The 23208-nt window shown below is 42.9% G+C and overlaps 1 protein-coding gene across 1 annotated transcript in view; it reads left to right on the top strand.

Annotated features, from left to right (window-relative positions):
* Positions 1–20460, top strand: part of CDK5RAP2 (CDK5 regulatory subunit associated protein 2) — a 69108-nt gene extending 48648 nt beyond the window's left edge. Inside the window, exons 27-39 of the mRNA XM_063409370.1 lie at positions 1969–2017; positions 2765–2949; positions 4087–4212; positions 7778–7894; positions 8169–8358; positions 8568–8689; positions 10040–10288; positions 11290–11379; positions 11474–11733; positions 13919–14065; positions 15927–16065; positions 18901–18947; positions 19817–20460. Coding sequence (XP_063265440.1) covers positions 1969–2017; positions 2765–2949; positions 4087–4212; positions 7778–7894; positions 8169–8358; positions 8568–8689; positions 10040–10288; positions 11290–11379; positions 11474–11733; positions 13919–14065; positions 15927–16065; positions 18901–18947; positions 19817–19876 — 1781 coding nt within the window. The 3' untranslated portion in view covers positions 19877–20460. The remainder of the gene's footprint in view (positions 1–1968; positions 2018–2764; positions 2950–4086; positions 4213–7777; positions 7895–8168; positions 8359–8567; positions 8690–10039; positions 10289–11289; positions 11380–11473; positions 11734–13918; positions 14066–15926; positions 16066–18900; positions 18948–19816) is intronic.
* Positions 20461–23208: the final 2748 nt, after the last annotated feature.

Here is a 23208-nt window from a genome sequence, read left to right as displayed (position 1 = left end):
AGGTAAAATTTTTATGATACAACAAGAATCACAGAATTGGAAGGGACCTCTGGAGGTTGTCCAGTCCAAGTCCCTGCCAGGGCAGGGCCACTGGAGCAGGTGCCACAGGAAGGTGTCCAGGTGGGTGTGGAACTGCAGAAACTCCACACCATCCCTGGGCACCTGTTCCACCCTCAGTGTAAAGAAGTTCTTCCTCATGTTGAGGTGGAACTTCTTGTGTTTTAGTTTATGGCCATTACTCCTTGACTGGATTTTACTGGTGTAGCTGTACTCTTTATTGACACCTGCTATTTGGAGTCATCTCAACACAGGCATATTTTAACTGTCCAGAAATATAGTGGGTATATAAAAGTTTTGTTACACACAGCTTCAGGATTTCCTGTTTGTAGAACAGCCCAGCTGACTGGTGAAGACTCCTGGGGACATGAGTTAGTGCTGTGCCTGGCAGTGCTGGGGTAACAGTTGAACTCAGTGATCTAAGATATCTTTTCCAACCTAAATTATTCCATGATTTTCCTAAGGGACCTGCATCTTGCTGCCTGCTAGTCTGGCTGGTGGAGAAATGTACACTGCCTTTCATAAGAGAACTCAAACACAACCATGTTTTGGAAAATGAGCAGCACAACTGACATTTGGCACTTGAAGGAAGAGTGTGACCTGCATGTTACCTTCAGTCTGTAGTTTGAAGGAAGTTGGCAGCAAAGTGATGGAGAAGGGATGCTGTTGTGAGGAGCAGGACCTGCTCTTGCTGACCCACACAACCAGCAGTCCTTCCCAGATGCCAGCTGCAGGTGTGCCACCTCCAGGAGGACATCTGAGGTGCCCGAGAGAGGGACCTGACCCTCACCTCCCCCTGGGCTGGGCTCTGGGAGCTGCCTTTGTTCAGCCCCGTTTGGGGCCCAGCCACAGCATGATCTGTGTTGTGCCTTTCATTCCAGAGCGTGGCAGGATGCTGCAGTTTTGATAGCTCATATAAAGCAGCTGTGTATGAGAAAAAGGTATTACAGCCTTGTGTCATAGCAGGGTAATAAAAGATTGAGTGTATTCAACGCTTTCGGTGGCTACAGAGATTCCTTGCATTGCAAATGAGAAGACTGTAGTGAATAAACATTAAATGCCTTTAAACCAACAGATGGTATCCTATATACCACGAAAAGTCACTGACAACCGAGACAATTCAATATATCTAACACAATGGTGCTGCATTGAATCACACATTAAAGTAAAATGATGTTTGTAGGGTTGTAAAGAACATCCAGTGTACCAAGAATTGACTGTAAAGAAGAAGCATGAACAGCTGTCTGTCTCTGCATTTCCATCCTGACCTTCAGTTCATTCTCCTGAAATTTGAGCTGTGCAACTCTTCCCTGCCACTTTTTGCTTAATTGCACAAAAATTGTAAAGTATGGGGAGCCAAGGTGACACCACCAAGCTCTTATTTCTTTATTCAAATTAGTGTCTGAGTCCAGATCTCTTGCACTGAGTTGTGCCTGTGCTCACACACAATTCCACAGAGAATGTTGCAGGCAGAATCCTGTGTGTGCTCCTTCATTAAGGATGACTGGTTAGCCTGACTCCAAAACAAGGACAAAAAATCCAGGTGCAATGGAACTGTTTTTTATATAAATGTTATTGAAGAAGTAACAACATGTGTCCGTAATCCTTTTGCCATAGAGCACAATTATTTCAAATTGGTATGCTAATTAAAACACCAAGGCTGTAAAATCTGGCACCTGTGGTCCCTGATAATTTTTTTTTGTGAGTTTCAGAGCAAGCTATTGCTTTGTTGCTGGGCTATAAATAGTTTTGCTCATGTACAGCATTTGACACTAATACAAAGTGTGTTAGTATCTGTTGACTCCTCTAATTTCTCATTAATTTACCACTCTGTATTTAAACAGAGTAAGATGAGGGGAAGAAATTGTAATTCTCAGTACGTGGTTTTAATCAGCTGTTTCTGTTTTGCAGGAGAATCAATAGGTACAGAAGTCACTATACTTTATGAATTAGCTCAAAGGTAAGAGTGCAACTGAATGCTTAGAAAATGTGGTTGTTTCATAATTGATAAGGATACTCCATGTTTTGTAGCATGTTCAGCTGTTTGGCAGGGCTTTGGTATTAGTATCTATTTTGTTAATAAAACACCCATTCAAAACAAACTCAGGCTTTTTTCCCCACTTCTCACCAAGCAGGTGAGATACTGAAAGAGGAACATTGTGCCACCAGGATTGATCTTTTCATGAACAGAAATAACCACGTCCACAATCCAGTGTTGTGCATGCTGAGCCATTTTCCTGGTGCAGGTGCCAGGGGGGACAGTCCCTCCTGTGTGTCCCCATGCCCTTGGGGCTGGCTCAGGGGCACTCAAGTGCAGCACTGCTCAAGTTCATTGTCACAGCACCTTCATGCTGAAGGTGAAGAGAGCAGGTGTTGTTGTGCTGTGTTTGTTGCTTTTCTGCCAGCTTGGGTTTCTTCTGTGCCACAGAAATCCTCAGCTGCCTGTTCAAGGCAGCTTGAGGACCCCAAACACAAAAGTGACTGCCTGGAAAATACAAAGCAGGCTGGAGGGCCAGTGGTTATTCCTGCTGACTTCAGTGAGCTCTGAATTTCAGTGTGGATACAGCCTCTGATGTGCAGTGGTTATTCATGCCCTGTCACATAAATTTGTCTGTAAATCAGTGTAAATTTGGCACCCTCTGTTCACGCTTTCCAAAGTCACGGAATAACTTTTTTATATTTCAAACTGTTTTGTTTGGCTCAAAAGGAATAATGAGACGAATGCCACCATGTACCAGAATCTGCAGGATCAGTCTCCTGTGCCATCTGCTCTTCACAGCTCCTCTGACTTTGATTTGTCAGAGAAATCTCCTCTTGGCTCACCTGAGCACAGGCACGACCTGGAAGGCCAGCACAGCACACTGCCACTTCTGCCAAGCAAGTTTCCTCCAGGTAATGTTTTTCCCATGGAAGATTTGCTGGATATTGGGAAAAGCTGATAAATAACACACAAGGGAACTAATTAAGAAATAATGAAGAACGTTTGTCTGCCTCAGCTTTCCAGTTCCTTGCATAATCATTGGAATTTCAGTGATAAGGCACACAGAGATGGCAGCCATCTGAACTACCCTGTTTGAGGCACTATAAAGTGTGTTAGTCTGTGTCCTTGTTGTTTTAGGCTCCCAGATTTACATTGCTCCAGACACTCTTTAAACAGACAAGTTATAAGGTGAAAATAGACAGTTGTCAAGGGATTATTATGTGGAAAAGGAAGGATTTTCCAATTTTACAGAAGCCAGTGTTGTGTTTCCTTGAGGATTGTTAAGTGCTGCATAATTAATAAGTGGTGTCATGTTTGACCTGGATAGTTCCACTGAACACAAGTGATGCTTGCAGTACTTTATCGGCAGCAATGAAAATTTAATAGCTGAGCTGGCACATCCTGTTCAGGGAGAAATATTGCAGAGTAAACCAGGAGTGTGTGACATGGATAAACTGACACATCACACAGTGACAGGTACAACAGAGCAGCTCCTGAGTGAGGATGAAACTTGCAGCCAACGGAAGAAAAATTGTAGAATGGCAAAGCAAGAAGGAAAAGGTACAGTGATGAAACTTGATACAACAGATTTCTTTATTGTGGAGTGCATTGTGTAAGTCAAAGTCAAATTTCACTCTGAGCTACTCTGGGAGCTTCCTGTTGTTGGGAGGAAAATGTGCTGGTGGTGTGCTGAGCTGGAATGTGGAGCTGCATTGCAGACCTTTGGATTCTTTATAGGAAATGTTTATGTAGATAAAATTGTTATCTATTCCACTTTTGTAGGAATAAGAAACCTGACGGGCCTTAAAACTCTGGACCATTGTTTAAGTTAGAATGTAGAGTAGGAGTTGTCACTGAGTGCATGGTTTGAGCACTGTGTAACAAAAGAATGTTGTGGGGTCAGATATTCAATATCTGCCATTTTAACAGCTCTGTGTCATCTTTCAGGATTAACACCCATTAGATTTGACAAGAGCACATAGTGTAAAGAATGTAAAAGAACCACAATCATCTGCTCTAAATAAGAAGTGGTCTCTTGCTTTATTTAGAGTTATTAATGGAGCATCTGCAAGAAATTAGAATCCTGAGACAACGTTTAGAATACTCCATAAAAACTAATGAGAGGCTGAGGAAGCAGCTTGAGAGACAAGTAACAGACAAGGAGCTAGATCAAGGTAAGAACTCATTTAATAAGAAACTGAATCCATCTTTCCTGCTGAGAGCCTGAGGATCAAATGCCACTGGAAAGGTTTGGAGCCACTGCTCTCTGTTGCTGGTGTTCAGCATCTCTGAAAGCCAAGCTCTGAGGTGGATTTAAAACTTTTCAAAAGTGGCCAGCTTTGACTAAAGATGCTTTTGGAGCACCTTTTGAAGCACCCCATCCCTGTGTTTCTCTATACTTTGCTTCACTCTCCTTCCCACCTTTTCACCCATAGGAAAATTGATTAATATGCAATATTACTCAGACTAGAAGCAGGTAATAAATACAGACATACTTTCCTTTTCCTCAGTTGCGCTGGTATTGACGTTAGATTCATTATGTTTACATCATCCCCATGATCCATTTCTGTTGTTGTTTAAATGGAGGCAACCTGCACATGGCAGTTTGCTTTCAGGGATAATTTACAGTGATGGAAAGGTGGATAAAAAGCATCCATTCCATTCGTGAAGTATTTACACTGCTGGAAAGGCATTCTGTGCTCATGAAATAACCACACTGAAACACTTCCAACTCTTTTACAGCTTCATAAAGATTCTGGCAAGGACATCCATTAATGCAGTGAAAGTATATTTTCTTTATAAACTGTCTTATGCCTTCCATCTGTCTTCTTGTTGCCTTAGCACATCTACCACTGTGTGCAGCAGAAATTTGGAAAACTAAAGGAAAAAAGCAACTACCTGTTAGAGCAGCTTCTTTTTGTCACTGTGTTCTTTCAGTTCTTGTTTCTCTGTGTATCAAAGATCCCTTTCATGCTATCAGATATGCACATGCTCTCTTGCTGCTGATGCTCTTTTTTCCTGATAGATGAACTTTCTTTGACTGCCAGTGTAAAAAGAAATTCTTCAGTGAATCTCAGAGGATTCCCAAGGGCATGTGGGAATGGCCTTGAGCTGAAGGAGGGCAGGTTAAGATGGGATATCAGGAAGGAATTGTTCCCTGTGAGGGTGGGCAGGCCCTGGCACAGGGTGCCCAGAGCAGCTGTGGCTGCCCCTGGATCCCTGGCAGTGCCCAAGGCCAGGCTGGACAGGGCTGGGACAGTGGGAGGTGTCCCTGCCCATGGCAGGGGATTGGAACTGATTGAACCTTAAGGTCCCTTCCAACCCAAACCATTCTGTGACTTGCATTCAACATTTTTTGCTTTTAACTGAATTTCCTTAGTTTGTTTTCTTTTAAAACACAAGGCCAAGTTGTAACATACTTAATTGTTTATGGCAACATGCTAAATTCAGGATAGTGAATTGTTTGTTCAACAAAAGTTATTGCATAGATTTATTCTTGTCTGATAAATATTGTATGGATGTATATACACACATCTGCCCACTGTTCTTGCCATGTTATTTTTAATATTTAGATGCTTTAAGTATTTAAATGCCTCTGGGCTTCCAGTATCCTATAAATGACTCAAATGCTGGTAATGACTACATAATTCCTGTAGAGCTGAGGCTTACAGTGCAAGTAGAACTAAAATAATTACTTCAATCATTTCAAATGTTAGGCTTCAAAATAAAATCAAAGGTTTAATTTTGAGTGTCCTGGGTTTCAAATGTTCTTAAGAGCAGTTAACATTAAAAGGAGGTTTGTTTGCTTTTTTTAACCCCCAAGTAGCTGATTTTTCTACTCAGACTTCTCTTCAGGCTTTATTTTGCTTTCCCTGGGAGTGAATATTTCCTTCTTCATTGCTGTGATTTCCAATAGTGCCTTTCTTTCAGTCGGTGTTTCCTTTGAAACCTTCAAGGTACGCTTCCTTAGTGCTCACTCTTTCAGCACAAAACAGAATGAAAACTCAAGTGTATGGCAATTGTGGGCCCTGATGCTCCACTTTCCTCTGGTTAGAGGGACCTTTGCCTCTGTGGAGAGAGTAATTGATGTCAGCAGGGCTCTGCACAGAAGCAGCAGTCTCAATAGTGGGTCAAATAGTGGGATTGTGGCCCTATTACCACTGGCTCTACATTATCCCTTATTATGTAAGATAACCAATAGTTATATTCTAAAGCCTTTCAGTAGAACTGTGATAGCATAACTTTTCAAATAGGATGAAGCTGGGTGATGGGCAATAAATTAAATTAGAATCAAGATGAGACCATCAAGCCTTGCCACTTCAACTTGGATTGCTTTGTTAGAGTCTGAAAGGAGAAAGCCTTTTGAGTTCACATAGCTGCCTCAACTCTTTAACATACAGATAGTAAAATGCCATTAGTGCTAGGCTTCCAGAGCCTTTGAGTCTTTCAGCAGTGACAAGAGGTTCATATCATGGCACACTACATCCCAGTTAGGTAGTGGGTAAAAGCTTCAATTGGGATTACAATAAAATGAGATTACTCAGAGGAAGTGCAGCACATCAAATTGAATTGAACTGCCAGAGCTGAAAGGCATCCTCCTCATACATTCAGCTAATTTTTTTGCCAGCTGGTTATTTCTCTATTAACCAAATAGTTGACATTCATGTACTTAATCTCAGGCTTTAAAGTGTAGGAGATACTGGGATAACCAATCAGCTGAAAAAAGCTTTTAATTCTGGTGGGTCCTGAAGTGTTTCACTGACTATGAGAAGGTTACAAAGGGCAGTAACAATGAGTTCAGTTGCATTTCAGAGGCAGCACCTCGAGACTGGGATGTGGTGCACCAGTGCACATCACTGGGGGGTGACTAGCACCAGTACAGTGCACTGAGGATTGCCTGGGCTGGGATTTAGCTGGCTGGATTCAGGATTTAACTCTTAGATTCACTTGGCTGGTGCAGTAAGATCCTCAGAGCAGGATTCAGCACCCTTATGTTTGTCAAAGTCAGAGATTTAATTTGTACCAGTTACCCAGAGCTTCTCGTGGAGGCACTGGAGGAAAACCCAGCTCGTGGTGGGCAGGGGATTTCATCCTCAGAGGATGAGGAGACACAGGGTGAGCTGACCTCTGCAGGGGCCTGTTCCTCCCCATGGCTGCTGATGGATTTAAGAGGGATAAATCTTCATCCCAGTGATCCTAAATGGGCTCTGAGTTTGTAATCTGAGGCCAAGACAGTGACTCCAGCCTTTTGCTCTCTCCTGTGTGGCAACAGATCTATCACCAGACTATTTCCCAGCCTCCCTGCATTAACCCCTGTGGATTAGCTGGTAGAATCCCATTGTTCTCTCACTAAATACTGTGGAGTATCAGCAGAGCAAGACTAAAATACGTGGTAAACCCTCCTACAATTTTTCAAATCATAGCAATGTCACAAAATACTCCTGCATTTTGTCCTGTTGGGATTTTAGCTGATAGGTAAAGACTGCCAGGGATAATTCTGCAATTTTAGTAATAGTGGTGCAGCAATGAGAGGCACTTGTGCTGCACAGGGCTTTGGATTACTTGGCATTAACCTGAGCTGCCTTTTAGCCTGTAGTGATAACCTTCAAAATATATAGGGGAGAAATAGCTTTTATAGCATGTTTTTCTGCAATTTTTTAAATTGTTCTTGTCTGGAAAGTTTAATCTTTAATGACCTAGAGATGACTCATAAATCATCTTTTATGTATATATTTATAGGTTCTGCAAACATTTTTATCCATGGCTCAGAGCAGCATAATTCCCTGACTTCTGAAATACATTTCCTGAGGAAGCAAAATCAAGTTCTGAATGCAATGCTAGCAAAAGGATCTAGAGGTAAAAATGTAAACTGTTCTTTACAGGACTAGCCTGCAACTCATCCCGGATCAGAAAACAATAAAATATTCACAGTCCACTCATTAAATGGACTTAATTACTCTTCGCATCCCTGAAATTCCATGCTCAACCATAAGCATTCAAACTGGGATTAGCAATAATGGAGTAGCAGCTGTTTTTTTCAGATAGTCTCTGAAAAAGCTGATTTAGTTAAAAATCATAGCCTTAGTGCATTGGGGACATTGCAGATACCTTGTGGCTCTTCTTGTTTCAGATAAACAAAAGGAAAATGAAAAGTTAAGAGAATCTCTTTCTAAGAAGAATGCAATCCTTGAGCATCTGCACGAGGACCATGAATGCATCAAGAAAGAGAACGAAAAGTTGCAAAAGCAAATTTGCCAAAAGGAAGATGAAATCAGATACCTGACGTGTCAGATTTACAGCAGTCGCAATGAACTGAACAGGTATTGATTCTGTCCCCATTTAAAGAGTCATTTAGAGAAAAGCTGTCACTGTGACAGACACATGTTTGGCCACAGCCATTAACATTAATGAGGGGCATGGATATATTCAAAAGGCAAGGGAAGAATTAATGGGGGGAAAGAGGAATGGATTTTAGATTTTGAAAAAAAAAAATCAGAATTTAACTCGGCTGTTTATTGGGACTTAACAGGTTGCAAACAGAAATTAATGTAAAGCAGCATCAGCTCTCTGAGAATGAGAAGTTGCTGCAGTCGCTGCGCACTGAGATCAAGGTTTATGAGAAGCTGGAAGAAGCAAGAAGGAAGGGGACAGGTATAAATGCACACTTGTCTCTGTACCCTTTGCCCTTGCAGCTCTTCCCTCTGAACATGCTCTTGTCAAAGGCCAGGAGGGCTGGCTCACTGTTCCTTTGCTTGTGTCTGCTCTGCAAGGGGAGCTGACAGCCTGCTGCTCAAACGCTTTCTCCTTGGATGACTGCAAGCCTGAGATGTGTCAGATGTTGACTAGACACCCCCAAGTTTCCTTTATCTTTTTATCAAAGCTAAAAACCAGAATTGAAGACTTAAGTGACTCAGGATGAGTTTCCTGGGGATCTTAGATATTTACTTGTCATCTAAAAAGCTGCTGCTGCATCCTTGCAGGTCCTGCTTGCCCAGGGAAGCTTGTGCTTTCTCTTGGCTGAAGGTGGGGGGAGAGGCTTCTCCCTGGGGCTAGCAGAAGGGCTGGCACTGCTTTCTGAAATAAATATTTAATATTTTCGTGTCCACTTTGCTGTCAGTAAAGGTGAGAGGAGGACTGGAGCTCAGCTGAGTTCTTCCTCCCCCTTGGAAAGAAGCTGTTCCACCACCTTGGTGTGCTGAGGTAGAGTGGGATGCTGTTCATTGCTGGAAAGCCCTTAACACACCCAGCAAATTTCCCACTGGAAGTTCTTAGAAAGTTGATTTTTTCCTCCCTGCTGCCTGGTTTTCCTGCCTGGCTGCAGCAGAAGGGCCCTGTTGGCACAAGGCTTTAAGGCAGGGTTGGCTCAGGGGTGGAGGGGATTCTCCTTGCAGAGCTCCTGATGTCATTAGAGAGAGGCAGCACACTGAGCCCCTTCCCACTGTCTGACAGTCCCCTGAACACTGGATTGCAGCAGGAGAGAATGCATGGAGCTGTTTGTGTACTGATCTCTTTCTGTGAGAAGGCAAACACAGCCCTTGCTTTTCTCAGGTTCAGGTTTGTTCCTCTGGTTGCCAGGTGATTGCTGTTTTCTTTTCCCTTCGGTGTATAAAATTAGACTCCCAGTTCCACTCCATCCCTCCTCTGCACTCTGATGTTCCCCATTTCTTTTCCTTTCCCCAGACTGTGCATTAATGCACTTCACATTTTGTAAATCCTCTTCGTTCTCCTTTTATCTAATTTTTTAGCTTTTGGCATGAGACTTTAGTCTCACAGTAGCTTTTATGGACAAAGTAAAAAGTAAATTTTCAGCTCTTTAAATCTTTCAAGAGTAGAAGCAATTAAGGCATGCTTTTTTTGTCAAACCATTATCTTAATGCTGTTTGTAGTTAATTCTTAATATTGAGCATAACACTGGCTATAACTTACTTGCTGAGTGTTGTAGTGGGTAATATTATTTTAATTGTTAGAGATATTTGAGTGTTTCTTTTGAAATTGTCTCAGATCCCAGATGTGATGCCTCGGAGGAATTCCGGAAAGATCAGAACAATCCACTGGATTTACATGAGCTGCTGACTGAAATCCAGAGCCTGCGAGTGCAACTGGAGAGGAGCATAGACACCAACAAGTCCTTGCATGAAAAATTAGAGGAGCAGCTCTCCAAAGGGAAGAGAGAGGAGCTGGGGCCAGTGTCAGCTGTTAATATCAGCAGCCTGCTGAAGCCAGGCTCTCAGCCCTGTGCAGGAGTGGATGGTACCGTGCTCTGTGTGTTTTTGGGGTGCTGCAGAACCTGGGCCCCCTTCTTTAAAGATGCTCTTACAGCCTTAACCAACATCAGCTCTCCTCAAATGCCTCTGCTGTTAGAGCTGGAGTGTGAAGTGTGCACTGCCCTGTCCTAGAGGCTCCAGCTGGAGCTCCCTTTGCATCCAAGCAAAGCATTTGCAGAGTTTCTGGGATGGGAGGATGCCTGCAGTAGATTCCCATAAATTTTTACTTACCTGGGGGGTTCTTTCTTCACTTCTGAGCTCTATAGTGTTTGCTAAGGGTGAGTGTGTATTACTCAAGAATGATCAATAAGTGCACTAAATGGGCTCTGGATAAATCAGTTGTCCCCTCTTTGTCCTTGAGGAATATTTTACCTTTATTTCAATCACTGTTAAGTGTTGCTGTTTTAGCAAATGAAGGAAAGGGTAATGTTTACACCCAGGGTTAGGTTATTGTTCCAGTATTGATGTACATGGGATACAGAGGGCACTAGAATCTTCCTCCTTAAAGTGCTCTGCACAGTAACAGCTTTCCATACATCCACATAAACCACATGGACCAGAAAGATCCCTTGGAATGTCAACAGCTGAGTTTTTTAGATGTGCTTTTCTCGTAGGTGCTCAGGGAATGTGGAAGTCCTGAAGGAGGAGTATGGACACAATCTTTAGTCTGGTACAGCTGTGAGAAGTGTCCTGCTTCTTGAGGACTTAATGGCAAGCTTATGTTTGCTAATCAAATATGTTCATCAGGATGTGTTTGAGATTTTTGAACTATGGTTTGATTTTGGGAGATACCTAGAATTTGGATAGATGCTCAGGTATAAAAGTAGAAGATCCATGGCATGATACCATAAATTAACTGGTTTTCCCTGCCTCCAGAGCCCAAGTGTAGCATCAGCAATAAAAGGAACTGAAGAGCTGAGAGGGTTTTTTTTTAAATGCATGTAAACACCTAATAATACAGCTTTCCTTCTCCCTTTTTCTATGTAGAAAATCTCTGCAACTGCCCTGCTGCCAGGAGAAACATCTGTGAGCTGCAGAAGCAGCAGAAGGGACGCTGCATTTCAGCGCAGAAACCAGGTACGCCCACACCGGCTGTTCCGGGAGAAGTCAAGTGCAAATTAATTTTTTTTGTGTGTAAGGCTAAAAAACTGGCTGTGTTTTTCTGCCCCAGGTCCTCAGGCAGCCCCTGAGGACGGCGTGGACAGTGTCTCCCTGTGCAGCAGCAGCTCGGGCTCCAGCAGGACGTGCACCCCACGCCTGGTGCCCGGGCACCGCATGTGGGCGGACAGGAACGGGCGGCACGTGCTGGGCCTCATCGAGGACTACGATGCCCTGAGGAAACACATCTCAGAGGGGCAGCAGGTGCTGGCAGGCATGGAGGCTGCCCTCAGGGAGATCACTGGCACCAAGCTGCAGGAGCCTGGGGTAAAGGTGAGCGCTGAAATCCCCTGAAGGAGGGTGGGTTTTACCCAGAGGCGCGAAATGGTGCAAAGGGAAGAATTGATGGACGCCTCGAGCTTGGCAGAGTCATTGTCTGTGTAGACTCAGTGGGATTCTGAGGTAGTTAATTATAGGCCTTTAAGAAATGTCACTTTTAGTTTTGGCTTTAAGTGAGGTGAAACTGCTTGGTTTTGCTGTGGAAATCGGTGTTTGTTGTGCTGGAAATGATAAAAAAGCCAAACGAAAGCAGCAGCAGGAAACCCCAGGTAAAAATCCAAAATGCTGGAGAGAGGGTTAAACTAGGGGAGCATAAAAGTAACCTAAGAATAAAAATAATTAAGATATAATGAAGGCTTGAGATAAACCCAGGAAATGTGAGACAATTAAAAGAGATGTGATACAATTCTCCCCTTAGTCAAATCCAGCCTTTTAGTAACACCAGGTTATAACTGTACATTAAAGATGGATGTATGCTGATGAGGCTTGTTTCATATTACATTCATATTTCAGGGAAGATTTTTTTATATTTTTCCACTTTCTGGTTATCAGTTGAACATTTAACAATATCATAAGCTGGTCCAGAAACTTGAATATTTCATTAATGATCAAATACTGTCTTCTAGGACTCAGTGTATCATCCTTCCTTCATTCTCTGACTGTGTTAGCCACTCATGGTGCTCTTGCTGCAGGCTTAAGGATGCTTAACCAATAAAATGTTTATTTTGTCTTGAATAACCTCAGTCCTTTTTGTGTAAAATAGGAGAACTAGTTAGTGTTTACTTCTGCTAATTTTATCTTACGTAATATTAATTGTTGGACACAGTTAATGATGGCATATTTGGGGTGGTTTGAAAAGACAAATTTGCCTACAAGCTTCAGTTAAAGGGAAGGAACAATCTGTGCACCTCTGTGGCATCTAATAAGGAACGAAGAAAACCCCAGCAGGAAGGGCCTGGTAAAAATAATGAACCACTGGCATGGAGGGTGCTCAGAAACACTGACTGGAGGCAGTTTTGAGGATAGATTATGCCAATGTTTAAAAAATTCCATGTAATGCTTTCCTGCCTTGAAGAGGGAAAGGGAACTAAGTGTCTAATGAAGATCCTTTTCACCCCTATGATTTTATGATAACATAAATGCTGTAAAACCCATGCTTGCTGCTCTTCAGGAAACAGAAGGTCTTAACTGCAGGGATAAATTCGTGCCACTTATTTTTGCAGTTATAATTAGTGAAGCTGTTGAAGGTGCAGTCTGCAACAATTCTGAAATTCTTTTTGTGGTATCACATGTGTGCTCACACAGTCAAATGATGCCTGAATGACACTTAAGACTCTCTGAAGTATCATATATTTCCCAATGACCTAGTTAACATACTGATAATGACTGAAAAAGTAATCTCTCTAAGTTTTTAACTTGTTTTGTTGGTGTAAAGATAAAAGCAGTAAGTTTCACAATTTGCAGTTTCCTATCAAGCTTTGCATCACTGAAGTTTCAGACTACTTAGCAAATGGGGTATTTTATGTGACAGGAGGATTCTGGTTTGATAACAATGCTAAATAAATATTCAGTTTGTATCCTGCATGGGGCAGGAACTGCAAATGCTTTTCTTTCATTACCCTTCCCCCTCCTGTAGCACCATTGCTTTGGTAATTCATTTGCTCCCCTCACATTCTTTCCCTCCCCTATTTCACATCTATGCAATTTCTTCCATTTGGTTTTCTCATCTGTCAGCAGAGGAAAACATTTTATGTGTACCCTGATAGTTATTTTAGCATTAAATGGAACAGTTTAAAGGGTCTGCTAAGGAAGAAACATCTATAGTGCTTAAATTGATGTCTGTAATCATTGACTTTCAAATAACATGACACAAAATGCAAATGAAGAAAGAAGAGAGTTGCCAACTGTTAGCATGTGGCACAGCAAATCTAGTAAATATAATCTGTTGTTAATCATGGTTATTGATTAGGATAAATCCCCTCCCTCCCTGAAATTCTCAGATAATACATAATTCAGCAGCCTTTGTTAACTAACAAATTACTTTTTATGGCACACAATGGCTGTGTACATTATCTTAAATACAAAATCACACCAGCTGGATTAAACCCATTAATTAAGATTACATTTTCCTAAATGGTTGAAGTATAAAATACAAAATGTCTCTAATCCTGTGGTACAGGTACCAGAGCAGGCATCCCTGCATGGCTTTTCCACCAACACTCACATGGTCCAGCAGATTTTAGAGGAGGCTGCACGTTCCCTGAAGCTTCTCTGGAGAGTTTCTCTTCCCCTGAAAGCTGCTCCTGGCACTGCTCAGGGCATTCAGGTACTGCTGGCCCTCACCTGGGCTTGGGATGGTTTGGGATGGTTTTTTGGACCTTGGGAATGTCTCCAGGAAGATGCATCACTTCCAGATGTGTCATTTGGGAAAATCTTTGGAGAATCATGACCCCATTTCTGGACACAGGGATTTAGTGTGAGGCTGAGTGTGTCCTGCTCATGTTGAATGGCCATTTATAACATACTTTGTAATAAAGATGGAATATCTAATCCTGTTACAGGAGATTCAGGAAATCCAGGGAGGTGACTCCCTGTTATTTGAACCAAATTCGGTTTGATTATTGTGTGTATTGGTAAGAAGAGAAACATCAGCAACTTTGATGTAATGTCAGCTGCATTTTCTTTTACATTCTTGATGCCAAAGCTGTAAAAGAAGAAGCTTTTGTAAGAGTGTGACAAGACCCCAAGACAAGTTTTATAACACTTGAACTAAAAAGGATTGCACTATGCAAATGAATAAAAGCAAACTAAATGAAGAATGAAATATCTCTGCTGTCAGAATACCACCACTCAGCATTGAAACTGTTTCAAACCTGGGCTTTAAAATAAATCCAAAGTGATTTCACTGAGGTTTTTGTATGTGTTTATTAAAGGAAGCAGGATATTTCTGAAAAAAAAAACCCTCAAACTTTGGGAAAACAAACATTTTCTATATAATTTCATAACATTTTTGGTGGTATTTTTTACCATCCTTAAATATATAAAATCACAAAAGCAGTGGGAGTGAGGTTTGCTGTCTGATACATTCACTGATATTTCAGCTCAGATCTGGGATGCCTTGGCAAGGGTGTGTACTTCCATTTTTATCCTCATTTTTATCCATGCAGACAGCTCCCTGCTGGCCTGGATTGCAGGGACTGAACGTCTCTCACCCACACAGGGCGTGCAGGATGTGGGGGATGCATCTCCTGCTTGGCTCAACCTTGGCTTGGATCACTTCTTGATTTTGTCACTTTTGCAAGGCTGATCTTCATGTGTGTGAGGATCTGAATTCCCAGGATGCTCCTGATTAGAGCCTAACAGAATCTTTTGTGGAGTTTCTTATCCAGCACCCCCTGATCTTAAGGATGTTAGATTGCTCCTGATGTCTTAAATGCAGAATATGAATCTCTCCCTCTCTTGGAGTTTGGATTCTAAAGTACTCTGAGTATTCAGTGCCTTCTCTGCAGCCTTACAGGAGTTGTGAGTGATCAGTTCTTCTGCAGAGATAAAGAGTGAGGGCAAATTCTACAAGTTTTAATACTTAACAAGTGGCACAACAATGAAAAAAGGTCCAGGCTTAAATCTGCACAAGGACCCAAATCAGTGACACTGGCAGATGTGCCAGGGCTCCTCACACTCCTGTTTTACAAATCACTGACCAGCACTTTGTTGGGATTGGTGGTGAAAACTGAACCTTAATAATGATGATGTCAAATAATTCTGCAATTAAACTGTCCCAGTGCCTTTAAGCCCTGTGATAAAGGCAGCACCAGCCATTAACAGAACACAAGGAGGAAGGTGGGATTCTGAACCTGGCAGACAAGGCACTGATCCCTTGGCACTGGCCATCCTTACCTGTTCTAGTTTAGAACAAAAATAGGCACCAGTCTAATAGAGTGTCCTCAGTCTAACAGAAAACTGCTTGCACTAAATTCCAGCTAAGAATTGTAGCTGTGTCACAGGGTCTCATGTCATGGGGGATGTGAAGGAGGAAGGACAGGACTCAGCAGTGGTCCCTCACTCCTCTGAGTTGTTGGTACTCCAAGGAAGCTTGAGGGTATCTGTACAAAAGTACTGAGCAATTCCCAATGTAGAAAGTACTTATAGCTAGCAGTTTAAAATCTTACTTTCCTCTCTCAATTTAGGATGAAGGAATGAAAGCAGAAATCTTCAGGTTACGTAAGAAGCTGTCTGAGCAAGAGAAGAAGTTGCACAGCACAGTGAAACGCCTGCACTCCACCAACCAGCTGAAGGAGAACATGGAGAAAGTCATCATTGACCAGTGTGAGTGTGTGCTTTAAGAATCATTCTGATTTTGTTTCTGAAGTCTGTGGCTACCTTTAAAATTGCTGTTCCCTCGTGTGCTCAGCTGTGACAAACAGGCTCAGGCTGTGCTGAGCTGATGGAGCCTCATTGCAGGGGTAGAAGTTGCCCCAAGTACAAAAGGCTGCAGAGAATATCATGGGAAGCTGCTCATGGTTTTACACAAACCACTGATAATGTGTCAATCCATGCACTAATTCCTGCTTGGGTTATTCCATTGTGGATTCTCTTGTTTCTATTTTATAGCAGTTCTGGACAGAAGCAAAATTACTGTTTGCTGTGAACATTTTCAGGCAAAGTTTTTGACATTGTCAAAAGTGTGAGTTTGCCTCAGTCTTAATAAATGTGGAATTAGGCTTTTACATTTTCTGGGTACTGCCCTGCAAGGAGCTCTGTCAGTGCTCTGCACCACACTAAAAATGCAGGAGAACAAGCTCAGAATAAGGGCAGCACAAACTTGCTATGAGTATTTTTTTTAAGAAAAATTAGGGCATGCTGTGAAATTATATTTTACCCTCAATGGCCCATGTCTAGAAAATTATCTGTGTCTGTTTGAAGAGATCTATCTCTGCTGCTTTAGACTTTAATCACTCTCCAGAAGAGATCTGAATGGAACTCTCCTGTACCTTCATGCTACAGCAATATGTGTATTGTGGGAAGAAGAGTTCATTTTCTTCTGTAAAAAAAAATAAAAATTAAAAAAATCCATTTTTCCTCCCTCTGAAGTGCTGGGACTGAATGGCTCATTAGTCCTTGCTGGAGTGGCTCTCATGTTATCAGTAATTAATCTAGACTGAAAATTTTCCACACCATACAAAGTTATAAAAATGTCCATAATATTGTGAGTTACTCAAGTCAGTTAAATGCAATGTAGAGTGATAAATGTTATTTTGCTCCATAGCCTGTAATTTTTTATATCTGAGGCCCATATATCTTCTGCCTGCAGATTTTGGTTGTTTCAAGCATTTATGGGTTGGTGTTTGGTCACTTCTTTCAAAATTGCTATATTATATGTATACAAATTACTTGCATGAAATCATCAATTATGTTTTTTCCAGGTTGTAGAGCCAAATAGCTCCGTTTGGGGTTGTCATGTAAAAACCAAAGCTATTCTGTCCTTCCAAATAATATCCCTGGGGTGGATTCACTGGTCTGGTTTGTCCAGTTGCAGTGTCAGACACACTGGGTAATTTCAGAGCTATAAATAAACAGAGATTTTACCTTTATAGCCAAAATGTTGTCCCTGAGCCACCCCACTCACACTTCCCTAAAGCAAACAGTGCCTCTTGCCCTGGATTTGCTCACTTTTTTTTTTCAGGCCATTCAGCCTTCTCTGAGTGAGGTGCTGAGAAACTGAAACCTGCATTTTCTGAAATCTCTGCTGGGAGAGCAGCAGCTGTGCCAGCAGTGGCACAGCTTCCAAATTCTCATCATTGGCTGAATTTAATAGTTTTGATTTAGAAAAATCCAGTTTGCCAGGTGAAATGAGTTTACTAGCAGAGCCCTTCTGAGCAGCAAGCATGCTGCACACAAAAAGACCTGGATGTGATTTTCTCCTAAGTTTCCTTGATTATGGGAATTATGGATGTCAAGTTGCCTTTGTCTTAAAAGAGCAATTTCAGAAATGTTTCTAATTTGCATCTGTACACAAATTCCTGGCCAAGCCTACAGCAAAACTGGGGTTCCACCTGAAGCTGCTGGATTTTCTCAGGTTGCTTACACTCAATTTTGAGATTTCCTCCCTTCTCCTTCTGCCAGCAAGAAAGGAAAAGCTCTGCAGAGGGTGACCTTGCTGCCTTCATTCTGCACACATCCTGTTACCTGCCTGCTCCAGTGAGGATATTCAGCTTCCCTCTTATGTAGCTGAACATTCCTAAATATATTTAGAGGCAGAGACTGGAACATTCTTGTGGCTCAGAGTCTTCTGTGTGCTGTCTCTGGTGAGAGAGCTCATTGCTTACAAACCTCATCTGAACCTCTGAGCATGGAACAATGCAGTGCCAAATTGCAGTAATCTGCCAGGGGTGTAATTATCTCGTGACAGCTCTACCCTTGGAGTTGTTGGCTTCTTACTGTTGTAATGAAAAATCTTTATTATGGCTAAATTGTTTGTTTTTGAGACCGGAATATCAAATTGGTGCTTGTGAGTGGTGCATTTCAGCAGTTACAGAACTGACACAGATTAGAGACTCACATATTTACCCTGACATTTCTAAATACCACTTGTGTTTGGAAACATCCCCTCCTCCATTCACAGGTCTCCTGCTGGCCCCACAGAAACAGATTGGGCTGAATGAATGGAGAAAACCTGGAACCCTTCAGAGCAGGCCACTGGTTTTTGATTTCCCCATGGCACAGAGAGGTGGCTTTGTCCTTGAACTGACTCCTTTTGCCATCTGTCCTCTTCTCTCCCTCCTAACTGCCCTCCCCAGCCCAAGCAGGATCAAACTGGAGTTAGACCATGCACCAAATCTCCCTTTAAAAGGAGCAGAAATTCTTCCTGTGTGCCTTGGATGGAGGGATGAGCGTGGCAGGGGCTGTGCAGGTCTGGGCTGGTGCTTGCAGTGCTGAGCTTTGCCCGTTTCACGTGGCAGAAAAGCTTCAAAAACACTTTCAGGATGCTTAGGTTGGAAAAGCAGATTGTGGGACACAGGCCAGCAGCAGGAAGTGACAATGCAAGGGTGGCACTGCCCTGGACCTGCAGTCCTGAGGGAATCCTCCTGCTCAGACATTATTTCATATTTGGTCACTTAGAAAGACTTACAGTAATATTTTTAATCTCCTCTTTCTTTCCAGTGGTTTTAACACATGATGTCTTGAAGAAGGCTAGAGGAAACCTGGAAGTAAGTAAAATTTTTGCTTGTATTGAATTCCTTGGTCTCTGCTAGTCAGAAATACACAGAGCTGTGGCAGGAGCATTCTGCAGAATTAGTCTGATTTGCTTTAGGTTTGCTGCCTAATCAAGCCTGGGTGACAGCAGTTTAGTGTGATAAATAGCCTGCTGTGTTTGATGGCTGAATTAAGAGTTTTATGACTGACCACATAAACACCTAAACCCTCTCCTTCCTGATGCTTTCCCTGGATTAATATTCATGTCTGTCATCATCTTCCAGCAGTTCATTTCCAGGAGATCACAGCCTGGTAACCTGCCTGCTGCACGAGCTCACAGACGCCCTTGTTAAAAGCTGCAGCCTGTGTTAGTCACTGGTGCTTTTATTTTTTAACCACAGAGCCAAGAGGAGAAGCTTTTGGAAGCAGCTCTCTGCTGGTGCAGGGTGTTCAGTCACTGGGAGTGTTCCAGGAGTCACTGCTCAGATTTGATTTCTCCCACAAGGTTCAGACTTTACTCCCAGAAGGATGCAATGCATTCCTTGACTCTGAAACCCCCTCCTTCTCCTCACACCCCTCCACTCTCAATAACTGTACAATTGAAGATTCCCTCTAACCTTTTCCATGCATCCCTTCTCCCTCATCCCCATCAGCACCAACATCTCCCTCTGCAGCTGCTGTGCTGTTCTCAGCCCTGCCTGAGCTAGAAAGGGATGACATAAAACAATCTTTGTGCTTACAGAAGTCACATCACGTTTATTTGAAGATCTGATGAGCACAGGAGCTCCTCTTTGCACATCCTTGTGCAGCAGGACTGGGGTAGGGACAAATTGTGGGCATTGAGGTAGTGTACAACAATAATAATTATTGCTTTTCTAACCAGGTTCCACCAGCTGAGAATCAAAAATCACCTTCCTACACCAGCAAAAAAAGGATTCTCTGAAGGAGAAAGTTCTGCTAACAGAGACTGGTTTTGTGAAGTGTTGTTTGCTTTGTGCTGCCTTAATATTTATTGATGTAAAAAATGTTTGTTCAGCTCTTTTAATGGAGTCAGCCTTTGACCAAAAAAAAAAAGGACAAAAAAAGACACCTTTTGGTAAATAACTTATTTAACATTTTCTGTAATGTAAAGATGGTTTTAAATATTTATTACAGAAGCAAGGTACTGCAGGTATTAAGGAAGAATCCAGATTTTTTTAAAGTTGGCACATTTAAAATTTTATATTTGTACTTTTCATGTTATAAAACTATTTGTTGCTGTAGTCAAACAGGTCCTGAAAGAATCAAGAATGTGATCCACCTTCCACTGTTTCTCTCCTTCTAAAAGAATGTAGGTTAAAAAAAATACTCTGCCAGTTGTCATTGTTTGGTAGCAATGTGAAAAATGTTAAATATTTTAAAGCATTTTAACCATCTCTGGAAGGTTCTTCTGGAAACTGCCTGATACTGGGCTTTGTGTTAGGTACTTAGATTGATGCAGTGTCTGAAAATGTTACTTAGAATCAGACAATTAAAATGAAAAATTGTTGCAAATGTGTTTGTGTTATTTTGTTTAAAACCTCAGACTTTGGGCATTACTGACCGAAGCAGCCACATCAGATCATTTATTTCCTGAGTGACACAAAGTGAACTGGGAAAATAGTTCAGTTTAACATTAACAAGATCATAATTCGAAGTGATTTTTGGTTACAAAAGCAGAGTTTGTGGTGCAAGCATGGCTTTGTTGATGTCACACAAAACACGATGGTTTTTCCCCTCAAGCTGATATACAAGGAAATTTGGCCTTGGCAGCCAAGCACGGGGACTGGGAGATCCTAATACAGGATTGGGGTTATTTTGGTCCTTGGCTTTTGCCCTTTTGTGATGGGCTGCCACAAAAATCCGAGTTTGTGCTCTGAGGCGCAGCTGTGGGGAGAGCTGCAGCCTCCACCCAGCCCTGGAGCTGGGGCTGTTCCTGCACAGCACGTGGGGGCTGCAGGGTTGGAAAGGACCTGAAATCCCATCCCCATCCCATCCCATCCCATCCCATCCCATCCCATCCCATCCCATCCCATCCCATCCCATCCCATCCCATCCCATCCCATCCCATCCCATCCCATCCCATCCCATCCCATCCCATCCCATCCCATCCCATCCCATCCCATCCCATCCCATCCCATCCCATCCCATCCCATCCCATCCCATCCCATCCCATCCCATCCCACTGTCCCAGGGAGCTCTGAGCCCTGTCCAGCCTGGCCTGGGACACTTCCCAGCCTCTCTGGGCACTCTGTGCCAGAGCCTGCCCATGCTCACAGGGCAGCAATGTTTCCTGATATCCCATGCAAGCCTCCTCTCTCAGTTTAAAGCCATTCCCCCTTCCCCTGTCACTTGAGGCCCTTGTAAATAATCCCTCTCCCATCTTTTCTGTTTGCTGCCACCCCAAAACCCTGCACTTCCTCTCCCCATGGTCCCTGCTGGGTCCTGCTCTTGGATTTCCCAGCTCAGGCCTTCTCTGAAGTACAAAAAATGGATTTACTGGGAATCCCACAGCCTTCCTGAAGGTGTCATGTTCTGGTAGATGCTCTGTGCCCTGCAGAGCCCGTGCCCCTGAGTTTTCCTGGAATTCCAGGGTCTGGGAGCTGTTCTGTGCCCTGCAGATCCCTTCTCCACGAGTTTTCCTGGAATTCCTGAGTCTGGAAGCTGCTCTGTGCCCTGCAGAGCCTGTGTTCCTGAGTTTTCCTGGAATTCCAGTGTCTGGGAGCTGCTCTGTGCCCTGCAGAGCCTGTATCCCAGAGTTTTCCTGGAATTCCTGGGTCTGGCAGATGCTCTGTGCCCTGCATTGCCCGTGTTCCTGAGTTTTCCTGGAATTCCAGTGTCTGGAAGCTGTTCTGTGCCCTGCAGATCCCTTCTCCACGAGTTTTCCTGGAATTCCTGAGTCTGGCAGATGCTCTGTGCCCTGCAGAGCCTGTGCCCCTGAGTTTTCCTGGAATGAATTCCCGGTGTCGCATCCCGGGAGAGGCTCAGCCCGGAGCCTGCAGGGGGAGCCAGACCCATTCCTCTGGATTCGGGAAAAACGGGAAAAGTTAAAAATAAACTCCGCGAATTGGGGAACACGGGGGGAGCTAAGGGAAGAGCGTGCAGTCAAACTTGTTCCTCAGTCTCTTCACACGTTATTGTCCTCACAGCTCACTAAAAACGTCAAGTTAATTTTACTAAGTAGCTAAATTATAGACACTCAGATGTAATCAGAATCCGCTATACATTTCAACTTTCAAAATTAATCATCCTGCCTTTCTGAGTTATCACACCTGAAGGAAACAGCTGTACAGCTATATATAGCATTCCCATGACTCTTGGGCTTCTTGCAGCCTTTTATTCCCCCCACGCCATCTGCACTTAACAAATAAATAAATAACCAGGTTAAATGTTTCCCTTTCCTGAGATGATTTGCCACTTACTTCTTAATGGTCCCCGTTGTGCCCTCTCTGAGATCTTCTCCTGACCCGGTTTTGTTTCTAATTGCTGCACCCAGATCTTAACCTGGGCAGGTCTCACCACTGAGATTGGTTAAAAAAAATATTCAGGATATCATTACCTCTTTAAAAACAGATGATCCTACAAGATCAAAGTATTTCATCTTAATGAGAAGTGCCTCTTAACCACACACAATTTACTGGGCTGGTTTAAAAATAATTAGGAAAAAAAAAATCCAGGAGAAAAGCTCACCAGATGGTGGCTGTGGAAGACAAAGCTTACAGAGTGTTAAACTTTGTTCCCATTAAACAAAATTAAATTTTCCTTTAAAAATAATTATGCGGGAGAAAAATAAGCAGCATAAGCAAATGGCATTATAGGAGAGGCTCATTTGTGCCTCCATTGTGTGGGCAAGGTGAATGGAAACATTGCTGAGAGAGTGGTTCGGGAGAGGGGAGGGCTGTCATTACCTGTGACCTTGAACCTCCTGCTCGTCCCCAGCCTCGCAGGCAGGCAACAGGCTGAGCTTTCTCAGAGAGGATGCTAAGGGCCGGCTGAGATTAAAAAAAAAAAAAAAAGGGGGTGGGGGGAAGTTAAAAAAATAAAACAAGGTTTTTCCCAGCTCTTCAGGCCCCCTGCGATCTGTGCAGCCGTGCAGTAGCACCGAGCAGGGCAATATTTGGTGCCCTGGGGGCAGAGCAGAGCCTGTGCCACCACTGAAGCCCCCACCTCTGCCAAAGGGAACAAATAGAAATAACACCCAAAGCTCACAGGTCGCTGCCTGTGTTAAAAATAAATCAATGCAAATGCGCTCAGGCG

This window comes from Prinia subflava, chromosome 12 (assembly GCF_021018805.1).
Source record: "Prinia subflava isolate CZ2003 ecotype Zambia chromosome 12, Cam_Psub_1.2, whole genome shotgun sequence".
In the NCBI taxonomy this organism is placed as follows: domain Eukaryota; kingdom Metazoa; phylum Chordata; class Aves; order Passeriformes; family Cisticolidae; genus Prinia; species Prinia subflava.
The sequence above is the reverse complement of the archived record's forward strand: the minus strand, read 5'-3'. Positions and strand labels throughout refer to the sequence as shown.